The following is a 20,952-nucleotide window of genomic DNA, read 5'->3' on the forward strand; positions in this document are numbered from 1 at the left end:
CAAAAAGTAACTTTTTACACTCTCGATGTCATGTCTTCAAAGAGCCTTAGGGACTATGTTCTATATGTTTGCCTGGCAATGGAGCCATCTGTCCTCAGCTTAGGTAAAAACAGGTCCCTGTCCACTGCCTTCTTCATGTCAACTGCAATCAGCTATCAAAGCTGCCCATCTGGGACCCCCTTCAATTGCATTAGAAAGATAGAAGTTGTGTGTGTGAGGGAAATAGAGGCTACATACTTATTGATGCTGTTTCCACAAAATCCTACTCCTTTTTGGTGCCTTTCATCTTGCCCACTTTAACACTGCTCCCCTGAGCTCCAATGCTTTTGGACGTTTCTCCCAGCCTTTGGGAAAGTATTCCAGAGCAACAGTGCTCCACTTATACTGAAGCAAATGGAGATAATCGAATGAACAGTGACTGAAGTATACTGTTTCCCACATTACTTCTGTGCTACCAGATCTCCCTCATCCTCACTTACTCCTCTCTGAAAAGATTCTCATCTAAGTATCTACACTTACTGCCATAAAGGGGCACCTGAAGCATGGGTTATGCTAAATCCCTGGATGCTGACAGACTTATTTCCCCAGTGCTCTTGTGCTGTGGTTTTTTAAATTTTTATATGAATTTGGTACTAGTGAAAGATGCTAATTCAACAGTCCTGAGACTGCGGCACAGGTATAGTACGTGACAACGTACCTCAGTGCTGTTCTAGAGGGATCATTTAAGAGTGACTGGACAGAGTTCAGTCTCCATCTCCATCCCTCCTTGCTGAACTGCCAACAAGGGCATCATTTAATGTTGTACTTAGACAAAGCTCTTTGGAACCGTATCACCTCTTCCTCTCTGCACACAGAGCAGCAGGTACCACGGGGGCCTGCGCTCATGTTGGGGCCTCTAGGTACTACTGGAATCTGACCATATCGATTTAATGTGATGTGGACACCTTTCCATCAGCAGGGGGACTGAAACCAAACACATTTCACAAAGGGCCCTTAGCCCTTATAAGGTAACAGATGTTCGTTATTCCAGAGCCATGCTCTCAGGTGACATGCAAAAGGACACTCAGCCTGATCTCCGTGCTTACCCGAACTTGGGTTTGCATTTGAGAATTCAGAGAAGGGAAGGTTTAGCAAGGTGATTGACTGGGGATGGAAATCTGAACCTACCTGTCTCCTGGTTTAAACTCCCTGGAGATCTTAGTCTTCTTCTTCTTATGCTTCCGCTTCAAGTTTTTGATAGAGAGGGGAATGCTCTTCTTGCGCCCTATGCCACTGCCACTCTGGGAAGAGGCAGTGGAGCTCGCCGAAGAGGTCACAGAGCTGGTGTCATCTGTGTCATCGGCTGCCTCATCATCAGCATCTTGTTCCATTGACTGGAGCCTGTAGTCAGGTGACCCATTGTCTTTCAGCAGGAAAGGTGGCTGCTGCTGTCGCCCAGCTGCTGCGCAGGAAGTCTCCTTTCCCATTTCTTCAGGCTGCTCCTCCTTTAACTCTCCCAGGTGTAGTGTGCCATTGGCAGAGTCCCCTAGTTCACATTTGGATCTGGTTTTAAGTTCTTCCGATTTTTGGTCAGCAGCTGCAATAGACTCTCCATCGGGCGGTTCATTGGTACCCTGAGAATCTGGGGTGCATGACATGATCTTCACGATCTGCTTTTTCAGCAATCTCCTCACCTAGAGAGAGCAATGCTGGCCAGTAAATAAACAGGAGTCTGGGTGCCTGGACACACAGCAAACACGTTACATGGCCAATAGGAGGGACGATGTACTGACTAGAATGTGACCCTCTTTGGCCCTTTTCACACTCCACCTATCTCAGAGCATTTTAGAAAGCAATGAGCTATTGCTCATGGAGTTACCATGCTAGCACAGGCAGCAGCCAGGGAGAATATAAATGGTTTTACAAAGAGCAGGGGATGTTGGCTAGGCCACTGTGTAATTAACTTTTGGCATGACTGTGCAAGAGTCCAGGTGGAAAATCCAGGTCCGAGGGCTCTTTAATAAAACTATATTCAGTTTATATAGTGCCTTTTATTATGAAAGATCCTCTTTACAAAATTAACTAAATGGAATGTACAAAGCTACACAGGCGGCTCATCTCCTTGTCGCTGAAATGCAGCTGCCCTTGGGTGGTACATGGCACTTAGTTGTTTGCCAACACAAGACAGTTCAGCACAGGAAATGAATGCTTTTCCCAATGTGTTACTGTACTGGAAATTTAAGTGAACAGAGTAAGACTCTGCTAGGAAACCAAGTTTAACATCCCTACAGTTATGCAAAAATAGGGGTTCTTTAATGGCCCAAGTGGTCAGGACTTCATTATTATGCTGAAAAGATGGAACCTCTAACACCACAGTTGTCCGCTGGCACTTTGCTATGGCACTGGCTCTGCAGTGATGCAGAGAAAAGAATGCCACCAACTGTATGGCTAACCCCACTTCCTGCACCATGTAGGCATTCCCAGAGAGCCTCATCCAAGTAACTGATCCAGCCCAAAACCTGCTCAGCTCTATGCGACAGGATCATTGCACAAGGTGACATGACTGTGAGCACTAACAAGCCGTTACACTTTACTGGGTCACATTTCGTATAACATATGACTTTTATGGGAAGATTTAGGTTTTAAAAGGAGCATTTAAAATTCAGCCTACATGAATCCCAACCACTCAAGCAGATGTGTTGGGAATACAAGTCGTCCAAGTGCCCACCTCTCACACTCCCAGCTAAGCTAGCCCATCACTTTCCTAGGAACACACCTTCTTGGCGACTGATCCTTCCCCCAGAACACAGTTTCTCTCTGGGCATTCACAAGTGATTTTTGCAGGTTCCACTTTGGCAGGAAATACGTAGAGGCATCTTTCCCCGAGCTGCCTCTGTGCATGGTCGAAGCACCCCAGACGCTTTACTCTGTTAAGAGTGAGAAGATGAAAACCGTCACCTCCCCAGTCAGCCTCAGAGCAAGAGATAATGAACACCCTAGCGATAAGTAGTACCTCCACATAGTTAGCGGGTACATACGCTGATGTATGTGAGATCCATGTGGGTGGCACTAATTAAAATGGGACCAATTTTGCATTACAACTAACATTTCCCAGGAGACTAGAATTCTTTAGGTTAGTCTCTCTCATACACACACAGAGATGTAAGGGAAGAGCTATAGAGTATTTCCAGGCCACCTGGGAACTGGGAGGAGAAGAGTAGCCACCTCCTCCGCATACAAGGCCTAGTTACTCTTGTCAACCTCCCAGAGAGAATTAAAAATTTTGCTTTTTCTTTCCATAGGCTGAGAACTCCTGCTCCTGAAGCTACCTTCAGATGGGATTGCACGGCTCTGTTCTCCTACAGAGTTCCAAAACTCACCTACCCTCTTTCCTCACTTCAACAGAGTACCTTATGGCTAATATGCATACCCTGTGGCCTGCAAGGGGCATCAGATGCTCTGCAACATTGGCACTGCTCCTTGGCTGGCCAAGCAATGTTAGCTGCCTTCCCCTCCCACTTCTGAAATAGAGCTTGGAGCTGTAGGATTCAAAGGTTCAGTCCACTGCAGCTAAATGAGGGACAGAAGGGGAAGAGGAATTTGGATGCTTTCTCCCTGCTGTTCAGCTGGGGAGCACTTCTACTGGAGGAGAGCATGTGACGCCAGCCTTTCTACCATTAAATTAAAAACCTCCACTAGCCAGTTAGATGATGCTCCCTGAGGCTGGGAGACAGGAAATGGCTGGAGTAAAGCTCCCTACGTAGGGTGCTGATGACAAAGTTGGATTTCTTATGTCTATTTGCTGGAAGAAGGGCATGTTATCCACTGACTGCCCTGGCATCTTAGGATGGTGGGGAACATGGGTACTTTAAGCAGATCTCACCTGGACAAGTTCTCCTGCGTGATTACCGAAGGTGGGGGACTTACACTGTCAGTACCTCCAGGACAGAAACTTTTAGTGATCCAAGTAACCTTTAGTTCCACCACTTGTACCTGAAAAATGAAGGAGAGGAAGGGGAAGGAGAACATCACTTTTTCTGGGAACTTTACTGAATCAGATTCCAAAGCTTATGGATTCTCAACATGGAAAATGGTTTTCACTTCTAGATGGCTGGACCTAGCCCCTGGATTTTTAAGAAAAACAGCCATGGTCTGCTTCTAATTGTGCTTCCGCACTGGTTAAGAGTTAATTGCATTCATCATGCTTCTATAGTGCTCAAATACAACAACTGTCTCAGGGGGTTCCAGTTCTTTCAGGAAGATTGTCCCTGTTCCCATAGTAAGTAGCCACGTGTCTGCTCACTAACCTCTTCCACCACCACTCTGAACTTGCTCTTTGTGCTCAAGACAGGCTTCACACCTGAAAGCCACTGCACACTGGAGAAGACTTTTGAGGGACCAATGAGGACTTGCCCAGGATAAAAGCCGTATGAGTCATCAAAGAAAAGGCCCTGAAAGAAAACGGCAGCATAAGGGTACTGTGCGTCAGAGAGCAGCTAATGCCTGAAAACATTCTGTTGTGATGACATGGGATTTCTGCATTTCTCTTCCCTCGTTCTTGATCACTAAGGATATCTTTAAGCGAAGAGACCTGTTTGCAAGTTCCCTTGCTTCTATGCATCATTCCTTTGCTGAAGTCATCACATCAGTTTCTATAGCAACACACTGAATATCACACATTCACAAACAAGGGATTTCAATTTAGTGGGGAAGAGGCAGAGGTAATCGCAAAGAACAATTATCTTGATTTCATGCAAATGTTTTTAGTAACAAATAGTGTGGTCTAAGCACCGGGGTGGACAACAGGAACCCCTGATTTCTTATACCTGCTCTCACAAGGACATTAATGGCTTCTGTCAAGCCACTGAACTTCTCTTCCCCTGCTTCCCCAGTTGCAAAATGGGAGTAATATTGCACATGTACCTGAAGGCCCTGTTAGGCAGATTTACCTAATACTCACATATTTTTGTAAATAAAGCTCTAGGAACTAACCATTTACCTTCTGGGCAACTTTTGTTCATGACAATTGGGGTGACACCGAGCTGGGGACGAGGCATGGCTCAGGGGTTTAGATAGCAATCTGATTCATGTGTTCAAATTTTTCTACTGATCATCATTTAAAATCTTGCAATTTGTCAAGGGTACATAAGATTAGTGCTGTAGGATATAAATCATAAGTGCCAAGAATACACATAGGAATACTGAGCACTAACTTAACGGTAATGAGAAAGAACAAAAGGAGAGACGTTTTCAAAAGCGACTTGTGATTGAATGCCTCAGCTGGACACACCTTGAACTTCAGAGACCTAATTCTAAGAAAGTACAAAAAGCCACGCTCTGGAAATCCTGCCCCTTTAAAGGGCATCTCAAGTCGGGCACCCAAAATCACCAGTCACCTCTGAAAAATGTAGGCCACGATACAGTAAAGAGGCTGAACTTGTTCTGCATTGAGAAGCAATTTACACTTTGGGATCAGATGTTAGAGATATTGGACAGCAATTAGATTGAGACTCTCCTCAATCCATGGACAATGAAATCCTGCAGGAAAAGACACCACATTAAACTGACATCACTTGATCGTCAGCGGAGACATCACATTCTTTAAGGAATCTGGTGGCAGATCACTAGGATTTTGCCTAATTCTAGGATGCTGGCAGAATTTCCATAGAATGAGGCCAACTGTATCAACAAAATAAAGAGCCTTTACACTGTAGGCAATTCCTACAGCCATACCCATCAATAAAGAAACTTTAGAATAGTATTGAATGACAGGATCTAAGAGGAAAAGCCAATTACTTCTGAAGGTTTAAATCTATCACACAGTAGATTTTGTGTTCTCAGCCTGGTTATTAGTAGACAACTCTCCAGAGTGCACAGTCTGGGACAAGAATAGCAGTGTCCACTAAAATAGCAAAAGCTGATGCAGGTCAGGATTAGAGAGGCATACCATCAATTTTATTATTAAAAATTAATTTTGAAACATTCTGATTTCTGACAGAGCACCCTTAAAATGGCATGCTTTTTTGTTATTCCATCAAACATTTTTAGAAGGGTTCTTCCATCCTCTGTTGATGTTCATTAGTGTCTTTTCAAGCAGGGTGACTATAACAAGGATCAGTGAAACCACCTGTACTTTGTGTAAGACCCTTGAAAAGGTATTGTCCACTAGCTTCTTTCAGTTAGTGATCTCACATGCTGCTTTTTTTTTTTTTTACTCCATGCATCTGAAGTGGGTTTTTTGTCCACAAAAGCTTATGCCCAAATAAATCGGTTAGTCTTTAAAGTGCCACTGGACTCCTCGTTGTTTTTGTGGATACAGACTAACACAGCTACCCCCTGATACTTGTCACATGCTACTTGTAATACTAACAAGTATGACTACTAACAGACGGTAATGTGCTTTTAAATTGGTGTCCTCCTCAAGTGCTCCCTCCATGTGAAAAAAAATAATCTAGCAAAACATTTTCAGCAACGTGCTATTTAAGTTGTAGGGCAAATACAAGTTATTGGGCAAAGCCACATTTTCTTCCTGCAGAAACCTATATTAAAAAAAAAAAAAAGACCAGTTCTGGGCGGATTCTAAAAGAAATTCTGCAGAGGACCAGAAACTTACTGAGTCACTGACATGAGGGCAGACATCATAGAGCTTTGCTCCATCTTCTGTGCTCATAGAACACCTGGAAAAACAAAGAGAAGAGCTGGGAGACAGACCATGCAATGGTGAGGTCAGCCACCTCAACAGCACCACATAGATCTATCATCTGGGCATCTCTGCCACTGCAGGAGCCTCAGGAATTGGTGGCATCTTGGTTTTTCCCGTCCTCTGCCTGTGGCTCACAGTTTAGAATGTTTAACTGAAGTCTTTGAGTTTAACATAAGGGTATCTGGGTGAAAGTTAATGACTTGTGTTGTACAGAAGTTCAGACTAGATCGGGGTAGGCAACCTTTGGCATGTGTGCCAAAGGTGGCATGTGAGCTGATTTTTCAGTGGCACTCACACTGCCCAGGTCCTGGCCACCAGTCCGGGGGGCTCTGCATTTTAATTTTAAATGAAGCTTCTTAAACATTAAAAACCTTCTTTACTTTACATACAACAATAGTTTAGGTTCTATAGACGTATAGAAAGAGACCTTCTAAAAACATTAAAATGTATTACTGGCACGCGAACCCTTAAATTAGAGTGAATAAATGAAGACTCAGCACACCGCTTCTGAAAGGTTGCCTACCGCTGGACTAGATTATCTAAAGGTCCCTTTCTGGATTTAAACTCTATGAAATACCTATGTGTGTGTTTGCAGCACACTGCTGGTCCTTTCCAGGGTAAAGCAAATCCCCTGGTTTTAGATAAGAACTCGGTAAACACTACTCCAGTTTAAAAAGCATAACTGAGCACATGAAATCTATGAGGGAAGTGGGCTGTTGGGTGGAGGTCTTTTGCCTACTAGTAACCTGAACACTCATAACTCACAGCTGTTTCAGAGCAGTGCTGGAACCCAGGCTCCAGAAAGCTAACAAATGTTTTGGCATACCTCTTTTCTGAAATGAGACCTAAGGTGGCATTTCCAATAATTCACTGACAGCAAGACGCTATGCAAAAGATGGTGCTTATTACAGATCACGTGATCTGTAATATCTCCAGAATGATTTGCTTTTCCTCTGAAAAAGAGGCTCAAAATTGGGGCTGCGGGGTTCTCTGTTTATTGTCTCTCAAAGACTCAAATGTCAAAATGTGCTCAGTTTAAAAGAGGTTTTTTTTTAGCTACCAACCTCGCAAACCTCTTCTGGACTATGTGATTTCTGGATCATAATCATACTGTCAGGGATTAGCTTTGCTTCGTCTAAGGGGTAACAGAGCTGCCAGCTATCCAATATATACTTTTACACCCCTTCTTGCCCAAAATGCGTTATCACCTGTGGCTGAAAATAATGTGAGCACAAGACCTGCTGTCACCAGAGTAATGGCTGCACGAGTGAGATGCCACGTATGCTTAGAGTACTTTTAAAAGAGACTACAGTTACCACGCCCAAAGGTAAAGGGGATGTTCTGTTTCAGAAACGTACCTGGCTCCATTGGAGAGCTTCAGGATGACTTGGTTCTTTAAGTCATAGACCTTCCCTAGCCAACAGTCAAAGGCTATGTAGTCGCCGTACATAAATGGCTAAGGAAAAAACAAAAACAAACTGTAAAATGCAACCTAATTCCTTGAAATATCACGTAAACAATACACAATGCAGACTGCCCAGCAATCTCTTCTGCTCAAAACGGCCCAGGACTGAAACAGCAGGGCTGCTGCAAGTTGGAATTGAGATATACTGTAGAAGTGCATGCTTTGCATGCAAAAATTGGCCCGATCGATACCTACATTCTCTAGGTAATGAAAACAGCTTGGTCTCTTTCTTGACTTTTTCTTAGACCGTAAACAGAGAAAACGGTCTTAATCTATCTGTAAATTGCTTTGCACATTATTTATAAGGTGGACTGGCCAGAGCTGTGCAAAGGAAATCTTGTGCAGCACCTGCATACATTGGGTAAAGCAGTGCAGAGTATGATCAGTTTCACCTTCATGGGCAGTTATTCCAACCCTAGAAGAGACGCTTATGTCCTTTTGCAGGAAAACCTCCCTGTAGCTGCCACCCACAAATACATATCTCTGCAGAATGGTTGCAACATTCCTCATCACTTTAGAAAGGCTTCACACTACAGCCATTTATGGAGGGGTGGGGGAAAGGAGGGAAAGACGCTTGTTTCCAGTCTATTTTCTCAACTCAGTGAAGGAAACAAACAGGGAAAATCTTCGCCTTCAATTTATCGTTTTGCAATCACCCACCCACTCAAAACCAGGTATGCCTCAGTCTGCTTCAGCCGGACCAAAAAAAAAGATTTGCTCTTTTAAACATTTCTGTAACCTGTTGATATAGTAACTATGTGTTGCAGCTTAGGACTGTGTCATTGTCATGGGACTGCCAGGGTCAGGTGATCCCATCAGCTAATCACAACGCAGAAGCGTCTCAGACCATTTGATACTGACAGTCTTCTCAGTCTAATGGGATCTAGCAGTATGATCAGAAACACAGGAGGGAAGGGGTTGGATGCTACACTTTCCTCCGGCAGTAAGGACATTTCTGGTAGATTTAGAATAAAGCCAAGTCACAGGTGTACAACAAAACACTGAAGTGTCCATCTTGCAAGGGGCGCTGCTTGCCTGGGGTACACCACCATCCCTGCGAGGTACCAAACCCCTAGCTCCCCTGGGAGGAGAGGAGAAGGATTGTGGCTGTGTTCTCACCCAGATATGCTGTAGGTCTTTGCTGTTGACAGGATAGAGGATACAGTTGGTTCCTACCAGTTTCACAGCACACTCTATGTTTACATCGATTACAGTCCCGCACTGGCTGTCCTGAAAATGCAAAGAGAGAGGGGGTGGGGGAAAAGGGTCAGTAACCAGGGAAAATTCTCAAGTGATAGGTCAACTGCACGCAGGTGAAAGGTGCAGAACTGACAGCCCTGGATGGGTGAAACCCTCTATTTATCCTCAGAGCAGACAGCACTGACAGAAGCAGTGCAAACTTCCCCCAATAACCCTGTTCTGGAGGGATCACTGCACCCAGAAATGTAAAGCAGTCTGAAGTCAAGGATTGAGTGCGGGGGGTGTGTGTGTTAGGTTAAAAAACCCCTTCTTCCCAGTGATAATTTTAACTGGCTGTTGCTGCAGCAACCTATGAATTCCTGCCTCTGCTTGTGTAAGGAGACAGCTTGTTCAGCTGGCAACGTAAAACAGCTGCTGCTTGTTCACCAGTTTAGCACTTGAGTCCCCTGTAGCTTGGCTCCCAGATAAATGGTGTCCTGTTACTGTCACGCTCAACGGAACAATTCACTACGACTCCACAGGATTTCCTCCCACAGGTAAAGCTCCAAACAGAGGGCAGAGCATGAGTGCCAGATGCCAAGAAGCTATAAAACAGTTTGTTGCCTTTTTACTCTGAGAGTTTCCTATTCAACACACTTTACTTATTTGTCTTCACCCTACAGCTGGCAGCCAGTGCAGTAGAGAAGCTGGCATCTTTCACTGGACCAAATGTATTAAGTCACAAGATTTCAAGCCGAACAACTTACTTGTTGGTCCAAACAAAAAACATCATCTACCGTCGCTCACTTTTTAGTGGGGACCAATGATCAAATCTTCAGTTAAAAAAAGCTGAGCTTTAGACGTGAGCCTTTAGAAAGGGTTCTACAGTAACACGTACACATTTCACAAACACACACATACGGTTTAGCTCTCCAAGGAAGAGAAGCTAACCCAAACATTCTGGTAGCAGACTCTGGCAGCTACTCTGCCCTCCTGACACAATCAATAGTTTTATATGTTCATGACCATAGTCCATTACAAAACCGGACTAAGGGATGGTGTGGAGAATGCATTGCTCTCATTGGCTTCAGTAGCTGTCCTGATCTCAAACATCAAGGTCTACTATTAATGGAAATAAGAGAACGCACACTTTGAAGAGCTGACACTGTACAAGTACTGAATGAGCTAGCTCATTCCACATAAACATTCTGTCCTTTCTAACAGATTTATTTACTCAAGCCCTGCATCTAGAGCCACATGCAGCTTTTTAAAAATCCACACGTTTTTTGGTGCTCAATTCACTCTGCCTGGTCTCAGGGACAGCCAGTCATAGGAAGGAACTTCACAAATACAGACGGGGACTGTCCAGGATAATATCTGAATAGATTGCTCAGCAAATGAACCAGAGCTGTCTGGATTCCCTTCATCCTTCCTAGGCAGAATACAGGGCTTGAGGCAGTGAGATGCAGGGAGAGAAATCATTCATCTGTTCTCCTCCAGACAGCCAAGAGGAGGGGGATCAAGAGAGGGAAGCTCATTTACCCCCACCCCTATAATGTGTGTTGGCAACAGCACATCTCTGCTCTTCTCCCTAGCATAATGGTGCCAGCATTACTCAGTAATGTAGGGCTCTGTAGTTTGATTGGAATAGCACAGCTCTGAAACAAAAAACCCTGACTACCATAGACAGGGAAACCCTGCTGTCAACAACTGCATTCAAAGATTAAGCATAGCTTTGCCAGAGCCGTGCTCAACTATTTTCCCAGACAGCAGCTGCTAGCTTACTTCAAGCCACAGGACAAACAAGACCTGGACAGCAAGTCTCACCTTTAGGAAGTCAACTGCAGTGGCTCATTACTTTGCATGCGACTACTTGCCTCTGGTCTGCCCCAGAATGGTCTTAGATTTGATAAACCCCATGATATTGTTCCTTATCATTTAATACTTTTATTTCTAGTTTTTACTTTGTAATTCCAGGTAAAAGAACCTGAAAATGTTGGTTTATGATGAACATTTCAGAATTTCACTCATCTCAGGAGATATGATTTCTGTGCATCAGACAGTGAGTGCTAGGAGAGTTCTAGGAGCCAACAAAGCATTATGTTCTAGAGGCTGCAATTTCTACCAAATGATCTCGGGGTCCCCCTCCCCCGTTCTTCATTTCTAATGGAAAAGGCACAATAGTACACTCAACATCTTATCAATAGGTGACATAGAAATGCCTTCACTGCACTTGCATTTATCTGCCACTCACCAAAAAATAATCACGTCATAAGTAGTTCAGAGAATTCTCTGCTGGTTTAGTCTGTCTCATACCATGTCCGTTTCCCACTCACTGACCAAAGCTTTCCAAGGCACATCACATTAAAATACTGAACAGGAAAGAGCCTCTGTGGTATAGAGCAGGGACTCTGCATTATACAGCAAGCCTGCCAGTGTCTGGCTATGTGCCCTAGTCCCCTGCCTCTGCTCCCTGCCTATTTCCAGGGGTCTCATGACTAACACTGCTATTGAAAGAACAGAGGATCAGCAGATGAAGCGTGGAGATTGCTTAGCAGCCGTCTTGTGCTGAGCTTGTTACAGAGGTAGGCTCAACCTTATTGCTCGGCTCTGCTGAGATGAGGCAAAAAGCTGCTGCTGCATTGGATGCAGAGAAATTACAGAAACAAGTGTCTTCAAAACAAGTTGTTCAATTTTTAATTTGTATTTTCAATTGGAATTTCTCCATACACAATTCCAGCCAAGGACAAGCAGGGAGGTTCCCCTAGCTTCCCACTTTATTACACCTATCTGCTCCAGTTTTCCATTCCCCTCTTCCCTAGCCCCTCTCTGGTGGAGACTCCTTTCGGAGTCAGTCATGGTTCTTGGGTCAGTCAGCAGGAAGCTCCTGCTAATCTAAAGTGAATATGCATCCCCCATAGCGCTTCCAGTCCACACTGGCCTAGGGTTATGAGACCCCAAGTCTCCAACTGGGCAAGCCCCCTTGCTTTAGCAGATAAGAGATTTGAAGGTGGCCCACTTCGGAACCTTCATATTCTGTCATCTACAGATCTCGTTTTAAATCACTGTGTGGCTTAGTTCAGCTTGTCCCTCCCCTTGGACAGGTGCTCAGAAGCAGGGCTCTAAGTGATTGTATGGGAGAGAGAGTGACTTTGGAGAACATGCAGGGGTTACACCCCAGGACACCCCATCTGTGCCACCCTTCCTCAGTGCCTCCCCTCCAATTACTTGGATGTTCTTAACTTATTTTATTACGAGACTGTGACGTTATCTGATTAAAATATGACCATATAGATCATTGTTGCAAACACTGTTCTATATCTGCAGCAAATATTGTACAAAGATTGTCAAGTGAGGTGTCTATGATAAGGTTATGATTTGCTAGTCATGATTATGCTATCTGTACGCATGTATCGTTTTTGTATTTGAAGTTATAAGTATTGGCTTTATACTTGGATTTCAACTGTTTGCTCTTGGGGTAATGCCACAAGGTAGCTAGCCAGTACATCTTGGAGGGACTATTCAAATGGAGTGGCCCATCAAAAGAACATTTAACTGACAATGGACCATGGGAGATGCCCATCTACACTTAATGGAATTTCCTACTGTGACCAGGCAAAATGATGGACATAGGACTTGCCCATGTGACCCAAACTCCATCTTGTTGCTGTAATTTTCCCACAGTGAGAACAATGGCTTGCCCTCCACATTGCAAAAGCTATAAAAGGCCCTGGAAACCCCTCCATTTTGTCTTCAATCCTGCTTCTTACCTCTGGAGGAACTTTGCTACAAACTGAAGCTCTGAACAAAGGACTGAATGACCCATCCAAGTGGTGGATGTATTCCAGAGACTTGACTTAAGCCAGCAGTTTATTCCATCACTGCTACAAGCCTGAACCAAGAACTTTGCCATTACTATATGTAATTGATTCCTTTAACCAATTTCAACTGTAGCCTCTCTTTCTTTTTATGAATAAACCTTTAGATTTTAGATACTAAAGGATTGGCACCAGCATTATTTTTGGGTAAGAGCGAAGTTATATATTGACCTGGGTGTGTGGCTGGTGCTTTGGGATCAGAAGAGCCTGCTGAAACTGGTTGTAAAGAACCACTCATCCCTGAATCCAGTTTTCTTGGTGGTGATATAAGAACTGGAATGCCTGAAGAAACTGCCTTTATGTTTTCTTGTTAGCCAGTGTGGTGAAACAGGACTTTACTTTTATGGCTGCTTTGGTATACTTTAGAAAAGAATAACCACCAGTTTTGGGTTGTGTTTGTCCTATTTCTAGCAGTTTGTCCTGAATTTGGCATCCTCAGTTGTGACCCACTAAGGCACAGTTACAGAGACACTAATCCTTGAGGAGCAGAACCTGCTGGCTACAACTTTTCCTGCTGATTCATTCCACCAGGTTAGAATGAGGCCGAGTGATTCATTTTCAAAGTGAGACCAAGCCAGCATGTGTCTTGTGCAATAATACAGGGTTTTAACTATAGATTTCCCCGAAGCCTCCACACGGTCAGCCTCAGTCAGGTGGAACTGTGCCCTGTTCTATTCTATTCAAGATAAAGGGGAAGGTCACAGGAAAATGGAGAGTCAAGATTTCACTGTTCCGTTCTAAAATCAATTTCTCATGAGCCAGTGATGAATGGATGGAACTGGAAATCCAGCACCATGCCCATTAGCACACGATCAATCACAGCTTAATTGAGTCCCGAGCGCTAGATGAGTCAAGCACCCTTTGTTGCAATGAAAACATTCCTGTGCATCCATCATTGTCCCCACAGCACATATCATGCCAGAGAAATGCCCAAGTTTGGGATGGGGAAGCTTTCATTTGTCCAGTTCACCGTCCCATCCAAAACACAGCCGTATGAAAGGCTAGGAAGAGAAGAAAATGACTTGTGTTGGTTGCATTTTTTTTAAACCACACCATGCCATCAATGAAAAATTAAGACCAGCCACATATTGGAAAGGATCGAGTGATGGCAGGTAGTTAAATGCTCAGATCTACACCTGAGGTGACAGTGTGCAAGATAGCAATTCTGGCACAGTAAGACATCACACATTAGCACACACATGAAATAAGTGAGACAGCATATTATCCTCAGCTCATTCAAAAAGGAAAGTGTGAAAGGACAGAAAACATTTGCCAAGGGAGGGAGGGGGAGAAGAGAAGAAATACCAGTAGAAACAAATCATTTCAACCTTCTAGGAAGACAGTAAAAGAAAGGCAACGGAGGGTAAACAAAAGGAAAACTTGTCAGTGAGTGTCCCTCAGAGTAAAAATGAAATGCAACAGTGCCCATTTACTGCCAGGTACTGGAATGCGTCCTTAATCGCCCCTTTATTACACATACAGGTCATACCACTTGTGATAAAGTTAGTGGCCAGCTGTCTATCTCACCGCACCACCAGTGGGTCTGACATTGGAGAGGAAGTTGGGAGAAAATACACGTCAGAATAAGTAGGGACGGAGTTTGCAACTGCAAAATACTGCCAGGCTAGCTAAATTCCTAAAGAGATCATATGGCTTCATTTGAGGACAGATATTGAACATCCTTGATATTCCCCTCATGCAATCAAATCCACACATCTCCGATTGAGTGCTAATGCCGTAACATTCTACAACATCGCAACTAGGACTTAAAACAACATTGGGGAAGAGGAAAGCTTGTGGTCTGCTGTTTAAGCACCAGCTCCATTCTGCTGAATTGGCTATACTGGACACTTTTAGCTACGTCTTGCCTCAAGAGCCCATGGAGTTGTCACACCTGTTTTCCGAGGTCAGATGTACAGAGAGCACCCACTGGAGATCTATTTTGAAAGATCTCTCAAGAGACACTTCTTCCCATTCAGGAATATGGGAAGTTATGCTAACTGCACCACAAAACTCTGTTTCCTTTGCAAGTGCTACACTAGACCTTGGAAATTTTACTTCCAATGGATAAAGAGAATATTTTACATGTATATGGGCATGCTAAATGCTGGGGTCATGAAAGAGTTTTATGGTAATATGTCTCCAATGAGGACTCTGCTAGTCTTGTAGAAAGGTACCAGGCACAGGATGAATTTTAATTTAACTAGGCTCAGTTGCAGTACCTAGAGAGGTGATTCAACCAGTATGTGGAACTACTGTATGGACTTAAACTTTATAATGAAACAAGTCTTCCCTTGCAAAACAGCAGGAGTGTTGCATGTGATGGACAAGACTTGAGCTAAATCCACGGGCACATTGCTCGCGAATTCTGTGCCCAGAATGTGAAAAGGCAGGATATATACAGGTTTAAAAGCAAGAAACTATGTGCAGATGAGATAGCCAACCAACCCAGCTTCAGGTGAGCAGGGAAAATGGAAGAGCCTCTGGTACCAACCTCATACAGTGTGGGACTCCCACTTCACCTTTGCCCCATCCCCCACTCACAACAAAAAACCCACCAACCTTTCAAGTCCAGACACCAGAAGCAAGAGCCACACCCCTTACCCTCAACATGGTATTGGGAGCTCTTATGTTGCTCCAATGCTGGGTCAGCTCCTATGGCACAGTCTCTAATTAATGCTCCAGCACATACCAAGGTGGGTGTAAAGACAAAGTGTCGAGCGAACTGCTGCTTCCAAAAAGCATTCTGCACCACCTTCACCGCCGCCCCATGGGTGAGCGTAAAAGAGTCCCACTTAAATATCACACATGAAGGCAAACCACTGAACACTGACAAAATGTACAAGTGCTTATATACAAATGCTAGAAGTCTAAATATTAAGATGGGTGAACTAGAGTGCCTGGCATTAAATGAGGAAATTGATGTAATAGGCATCATGAAAACTTGGTAGAATGAGGATAGTCAATGGGACATGGTAATATCAGGGTACAATACACATAGGAATGACAGACTAGGTTGCACTGGTGTGGGAGTGGCACCATATGTGAAAGAAAGCCTAAAGTCAAAGAACAAAATCTTAAATGAATCAAATTTTACCATAGAATCTCTATGGATAGAAATTCCATGCTTGAACAATAAGAGTTTAGCAGTAGGAATAGATTACTGACCACATGACCAGAGCAGTGACTATGAAATGCTCAAGATTGAAGAGCCCACAAAAACAGAAAATGCAATAATAATGGGGGTTTTCAACTATCCTCATATTGATTGGGTATGTGTCTCCTCAGGACGGAATGCAGAGATAAAATTTCTAGACACATTAAATGATTGCTTCGTGGAGCAGCTTGTCCTGCAACCCACAATGGGAGAGGTAGTTCTTGATTTAGTCCTAAATGAAACACCGGATCGGGCCCAAGATGTGCACAGAGCTGAAATGCTTGGTAATAGTGACCATAATGTAATTAAATTTAACATCCTTGTAGGGGGAAAAATGGCAGAGAAACCCACCATGGTTGCATTTAACTTCAAAGAGGGGAACTACATAAAGAGAAAGCTAGTTAAACGCAAATGTAAAGAAACAATCACAAGGGTGAAATGCCTGCAAGTGGCATGGATACTATTTAAAAATACCATAAACAGAGGCTCAAACTAAGTGTATAGTGCAAATTAAAAAACAAAAACAAGAGGACCAGACAAATACCACCATGGCTAAACAACAGAGTAAAAGAGGTGGTTAGAAGCAAAAAGGCATCCATTAAAATTGGAAATCAAATCCTGGAGAGGAAAATAGAAAGGACCTTAAACTCTGGCAAGTCAAGTGTAAAAGTATAAGGCAGACCAAGAAAGAATCTGAAGAGCAACTAGCCAAGCACACAAAAACGGACAGCAACCTTTTTGTTAAGTAAAGCAGAAGCAGGATACCTGCCAAACAGTCGAAGCGGCCACTTGACGATCAAGGTGCTAAGAGAGCACTTGAGAGAGACCAGGCTGTTGCAGAGAAGCTACATGATTTCTTTGAATCAGTGTTCACTGCAGAGGTTATGGGGGAGATCCCCATGCCTGAGCCATTCTTTTTAGGTGACAAATCTGAGGAACTGTCCCAGACTGAGGCTTCAGTAGAGGTGGTTTTGGAGGAAAGCGATAAAGCAATCAGTAATAAGTCACCAGGACCAGATGGTATTCACCCAAGGGTTCTGAAGGAACTCTAATATGAAATTGCAGAACTACTAACCATGGTAGGTAACCTATTACTTAAATCAGCCTCTGTACCAGATGACTGGAGGGTAGCTAATATAATGCTGATTTTTTAAAAAAGGCTTCAGAGGTGATCCTGGTAATTACAGCTTAGTAAACTTAACTTCAGCACTAGGCCAATTGGTTGAAACTATAGTAAAGAACAAAATCAGACACATAGATAAACACAATATGCTGGGGAAACGTCAATATGGCTTTGTAAAGGGAAATCATTGCCTCACCAATCTATCAGAATTCTCTGAAGGAGTCAACAAGCATGTGACCAAGAGTGATCCAGTGGATATAGTGTAGCTGGACTTTCAGAAAGCCTTTGACAAGGTGCATCACCAAAGGCTCTTAAGCAAAGTAAGCAGTCATAGGAATAAGAGGGAAGGTCCTCTCATGGATCAGTAACTGGTTAAAAGATAGGAAAACAAAAGAGGAGGAATAAATGGTAATTTTTCACAATGGAGAGAGGTAAATAGCAGGGTTCCCCCAGAGATCTGTACTGGGACCAGTGCTGTTCAACATATTCATAAGTGAGATGGAAAAATGTGCAGACAATACTATATTACTCAAGATAGTTAAGTCCAAAGCTGACTGAAGAGTCACAAAGGGATCTCACAAAACTGGGTGACTGGGCAACAAAATGGCAGGTTAAATTCAATGCTGATAAGTAATAAAGTAACGCACTTTGGAAAACAATTCCCCAAGTATACATACAAAATGATGGGGGGGGTGTACATTAGCTGTTATCACTCAAGAAAAAGATCTTGGAGTCACTGTGGATAATTCCCTGAAAACATCCACTCAGTGTGCAGCAGCAGTCAAAAAAAGCCAACAGAATGTTAAGAACCATTAAGAAAGAGATAGATAAGACAGAAATATAATGCCACTATAGAAATCCATGGCATGCCCACACCTTGAATACTGCGCGCAGTTTTGGTCACCTCATCACAAAAAAAGAAAAATCAGAAATGGAACAGGTGCAGAGAAGGGCAACAAAAACTATTAGGGGTACGGAACAGCTTCCGTATGAGGAGAGATTAAAAAGTCTGGGGGCAGGTGTACACTACAAACTTCATCGCAGCTGCACCACTGTAGTGCTTCTAATGAAGACGCTCTAAGCTGATGGAAGAGAGCTCTCTCATCAGCTTAATAACTCCACCTCAGAGAGGCGGTAGCTATGTTGACAGGAGCTCTCTCACTAACACGGTGCTGTGCATGTGGGGGTTAACGTGGGTATAACTACGTCGTTCAGGGGTTCGGATTTTTCACACCCGAGTGACGTGCTATATGGAAATAAATGTGTAGTGTAGACCTCGCCTGGAACCGTTCATTTTAGAAAAGAGATGACTAAGGAGGGATCTGATAGAGGTCTATCAAATCACAAACAGTGTGGAGGAAGTGCATAAGGAAGTATTATTTACCCTTTTACATAACACAACAACTAAGGGGTCACCCGATGAGAATAACAGACAGCAGGTTTAAAACAAACAAAAGGAAGTATTTCTTCACACAATGCACAGTCACCCTGTGGAACTTGTTGCCAGGGGAAGTTGTGAAGACCAAGAGTATAACTGGGGTTCAAAAAAGAATTAGATAAGTTCATGAAGAACAGGTCTGTCAAAGCCTATTAGCCAAGATGGGACGCAACCCCATGCCCTAGCTGTCCCTACATCTCCAACTGCCAGAAGCTGGGACTGGACGACAGAGGATGGATCACTTGATAAATTGCCCTGTTCTGTTCATTCCTTCTGAAGCCACTGCCAGAGACAGAATACTGGGCTTGCTGGATCTTTGGTCTTACCCAGTATGGCCATCGTTATGAACTATGTGGGATGCTTCACCATTATGGGTGCAGGGAGACTCGTCCTTCAAATTTAAAGTTCAGAGGATAGGCAAGCTTTTTGTCCAATTATGTGAGATTATCAGCCTCACCTACTCAAGAGGCTTCCATCTCTTCCAGTTACGCACTATGACTGATACTGCATTTCTAACCATAGTTTGCTATCTGTTAATACACTAAAAAATGAAGCTGTTGGATGCTTTCTGGGTGTGTCCGACTTCAACTTAGGTGTTTTGGCCAGTCTTAGATATCCATGCAGCAGTATCATGATCTTTTAAAAGCAGCACTTACATTTGAGCTCATGTGTCTGACCACATCCCGAGGGACCACCGAGCGATCCTCAAGCTTCAGCTAGGAGAAAAGAGGAAAAAAAAGAGACCAGGTTTAGTGACCTCAGATGACATTTGATGAAAAACTAGGACAAAGTGAGTGAAATGGTCTATTTAGCTGTTAATACTTCATGCTTCTGGAATATAGAGCATTTCAGCAGAGGCTTGCAAAGTGCTTTTATAGGCACTGGATTAACCCTCTCAGCACCTTTCAAGGCAGGCATTATACCCATTTTGTAGCTCTGAAACATGGCAATTAAGTGATCTGTCCATAGTTTTGCTGCAAATCAATTATGCTGCAACACCAGGAATAGGACACAGAAATCTTGACTAAGTTCCTGGCTCTGCCAATCCACATTTCAGTATCCTGTGGTGGAGGGCGGTGTGTGTGGTGATACAGGTGAAAGTGGATCACAAAGGCTAGTTTCCCTTTGTCTTGTACTATTCATCTAACCAGTTAAGCATCACACACAATACCCCAAAACTCTGTGGTAATCCCCTTTAGCCAAGAGCATCTTGTGCAGCTCTTGGAAAGCCACATCTTAACTAGCTAGGGACGTGATTTGTGTTATTGTGCTTTCCCATCACAGCACACACTCCCCTTAAAACCAGTCAAGTGCAGAGATTCTCTAGCCCTGCAGCAAAAAATTTTTAAGACGTTATCATCTACAATATACGAGACATTGTTTATGCCTTCTGTTTCACTCAGCAGTCCCATCGTCCAGGCAAAACAAAATTCTTGTATCAGAACACACCATTAAAAGCAGAGGCTAAGATTTGTTCATGTATATCCCCCTTCAAACTTCTCAAAGCACTTTACAGTAATGAGTTAGAAATTACTTCCAAAGCGACTGTGGCAGCAAATGGAGTAGCTGAACAACCATTACATGCTCAGCAATAGTTCACACACAGCCTTGGGCATCAGAACTCACTGAACTGAGGCAGGGAGGGGATGAGGCAACGTGGTTTGGCGGACTAAAATGTAGTAGTAAGAGACAGGTACTTCTGAATTCTAACCCCAGTTCTGCCAATGATCTAATGCAGCCTTAGACAGATCACAATCTCAGTTAAACACGGGAATACCAACGTAGTTTCCAGAGGTGTTGCAAAGGCATGTTAACTATTGTCTGTACAGCATTTTCATCCCTGAAAATGTGTTAAATACCATTACAGCCCTTTTGGACAAGTGTTCTGGGATCTACAAGAATTGAGGACAGAACTACTGATTAGCATCTTACTTTCAAGACAAACTTTTAACACTGCATCATCTATCAAAACACTGGAAAAAACTTGCCAAGGGTTCCAAGTATCAGAGGGGTAGCGTGTTAGTCTGTAT

At 43.5% G+C, this 20,952-nt stretch overlaps 1 protein-coding gene across 1 annotated transcript in view; it reads right to left on the bottom strand.

Moving 5' to 3' along the window:
• The window catches only part of UBE2O (ubiquitin conjugating enzyme E2 O), a 92,781-nt gene that overhangs the window by 20,962 nt on the left and 50,867 nt on the right, over window positions 1–20,952 (bottom strand). The window contains exons 2-9 of the mRNA XM_073310945.1: window positions 19,579–19,638; window positions 9,267–9,377; window positions 8,041–8,138; window positions 6,593–6,656; window positions 4,287–4,430; window positions 3,863–3,972; window positions 2,756–2,906; window positions 1,168–1,673 (exon numbers count right to left, since the gene is read on the bottom strand). Coding sequence (XP_073167046.1) covers window positions 1,168–1,673; window positions 2,756–2,906; window positions 3,863–3,972; window positions 4,287–4,430; window positions 6,593–6,656; window positions 8,041–8,138; window positions 9,267–9,377; window positions 19,579–19,638 — 1,244 coding nt within the window. The remainder of the gene's footprint in view (window positions 1–1,167; window positions 1,674–2,755; window positions 2,907–3,862; window positions 3,973–4,286; window positions 4,431–6,592; window positions 6,657–8,040; window positions 8,139–9,266; window positions 9,378–19,578; window positions 19,639–20,952) is intronic.

Source organism: Lepidochelys kempii, chromosome 14, assembly GCF_965140265.1.
Source record: "Lepidochelys kempii isolate rLepKem1 chromosome 14, rLepKem1.hap2, whole genome shotgun sequence".
Taxonomy (NCBI): domain Eukaryota; kingdom Metazoa; phylum Chordata; order Testudines; family Cheloniidae; genus Lepidochelys; species Lepidochelys kempii.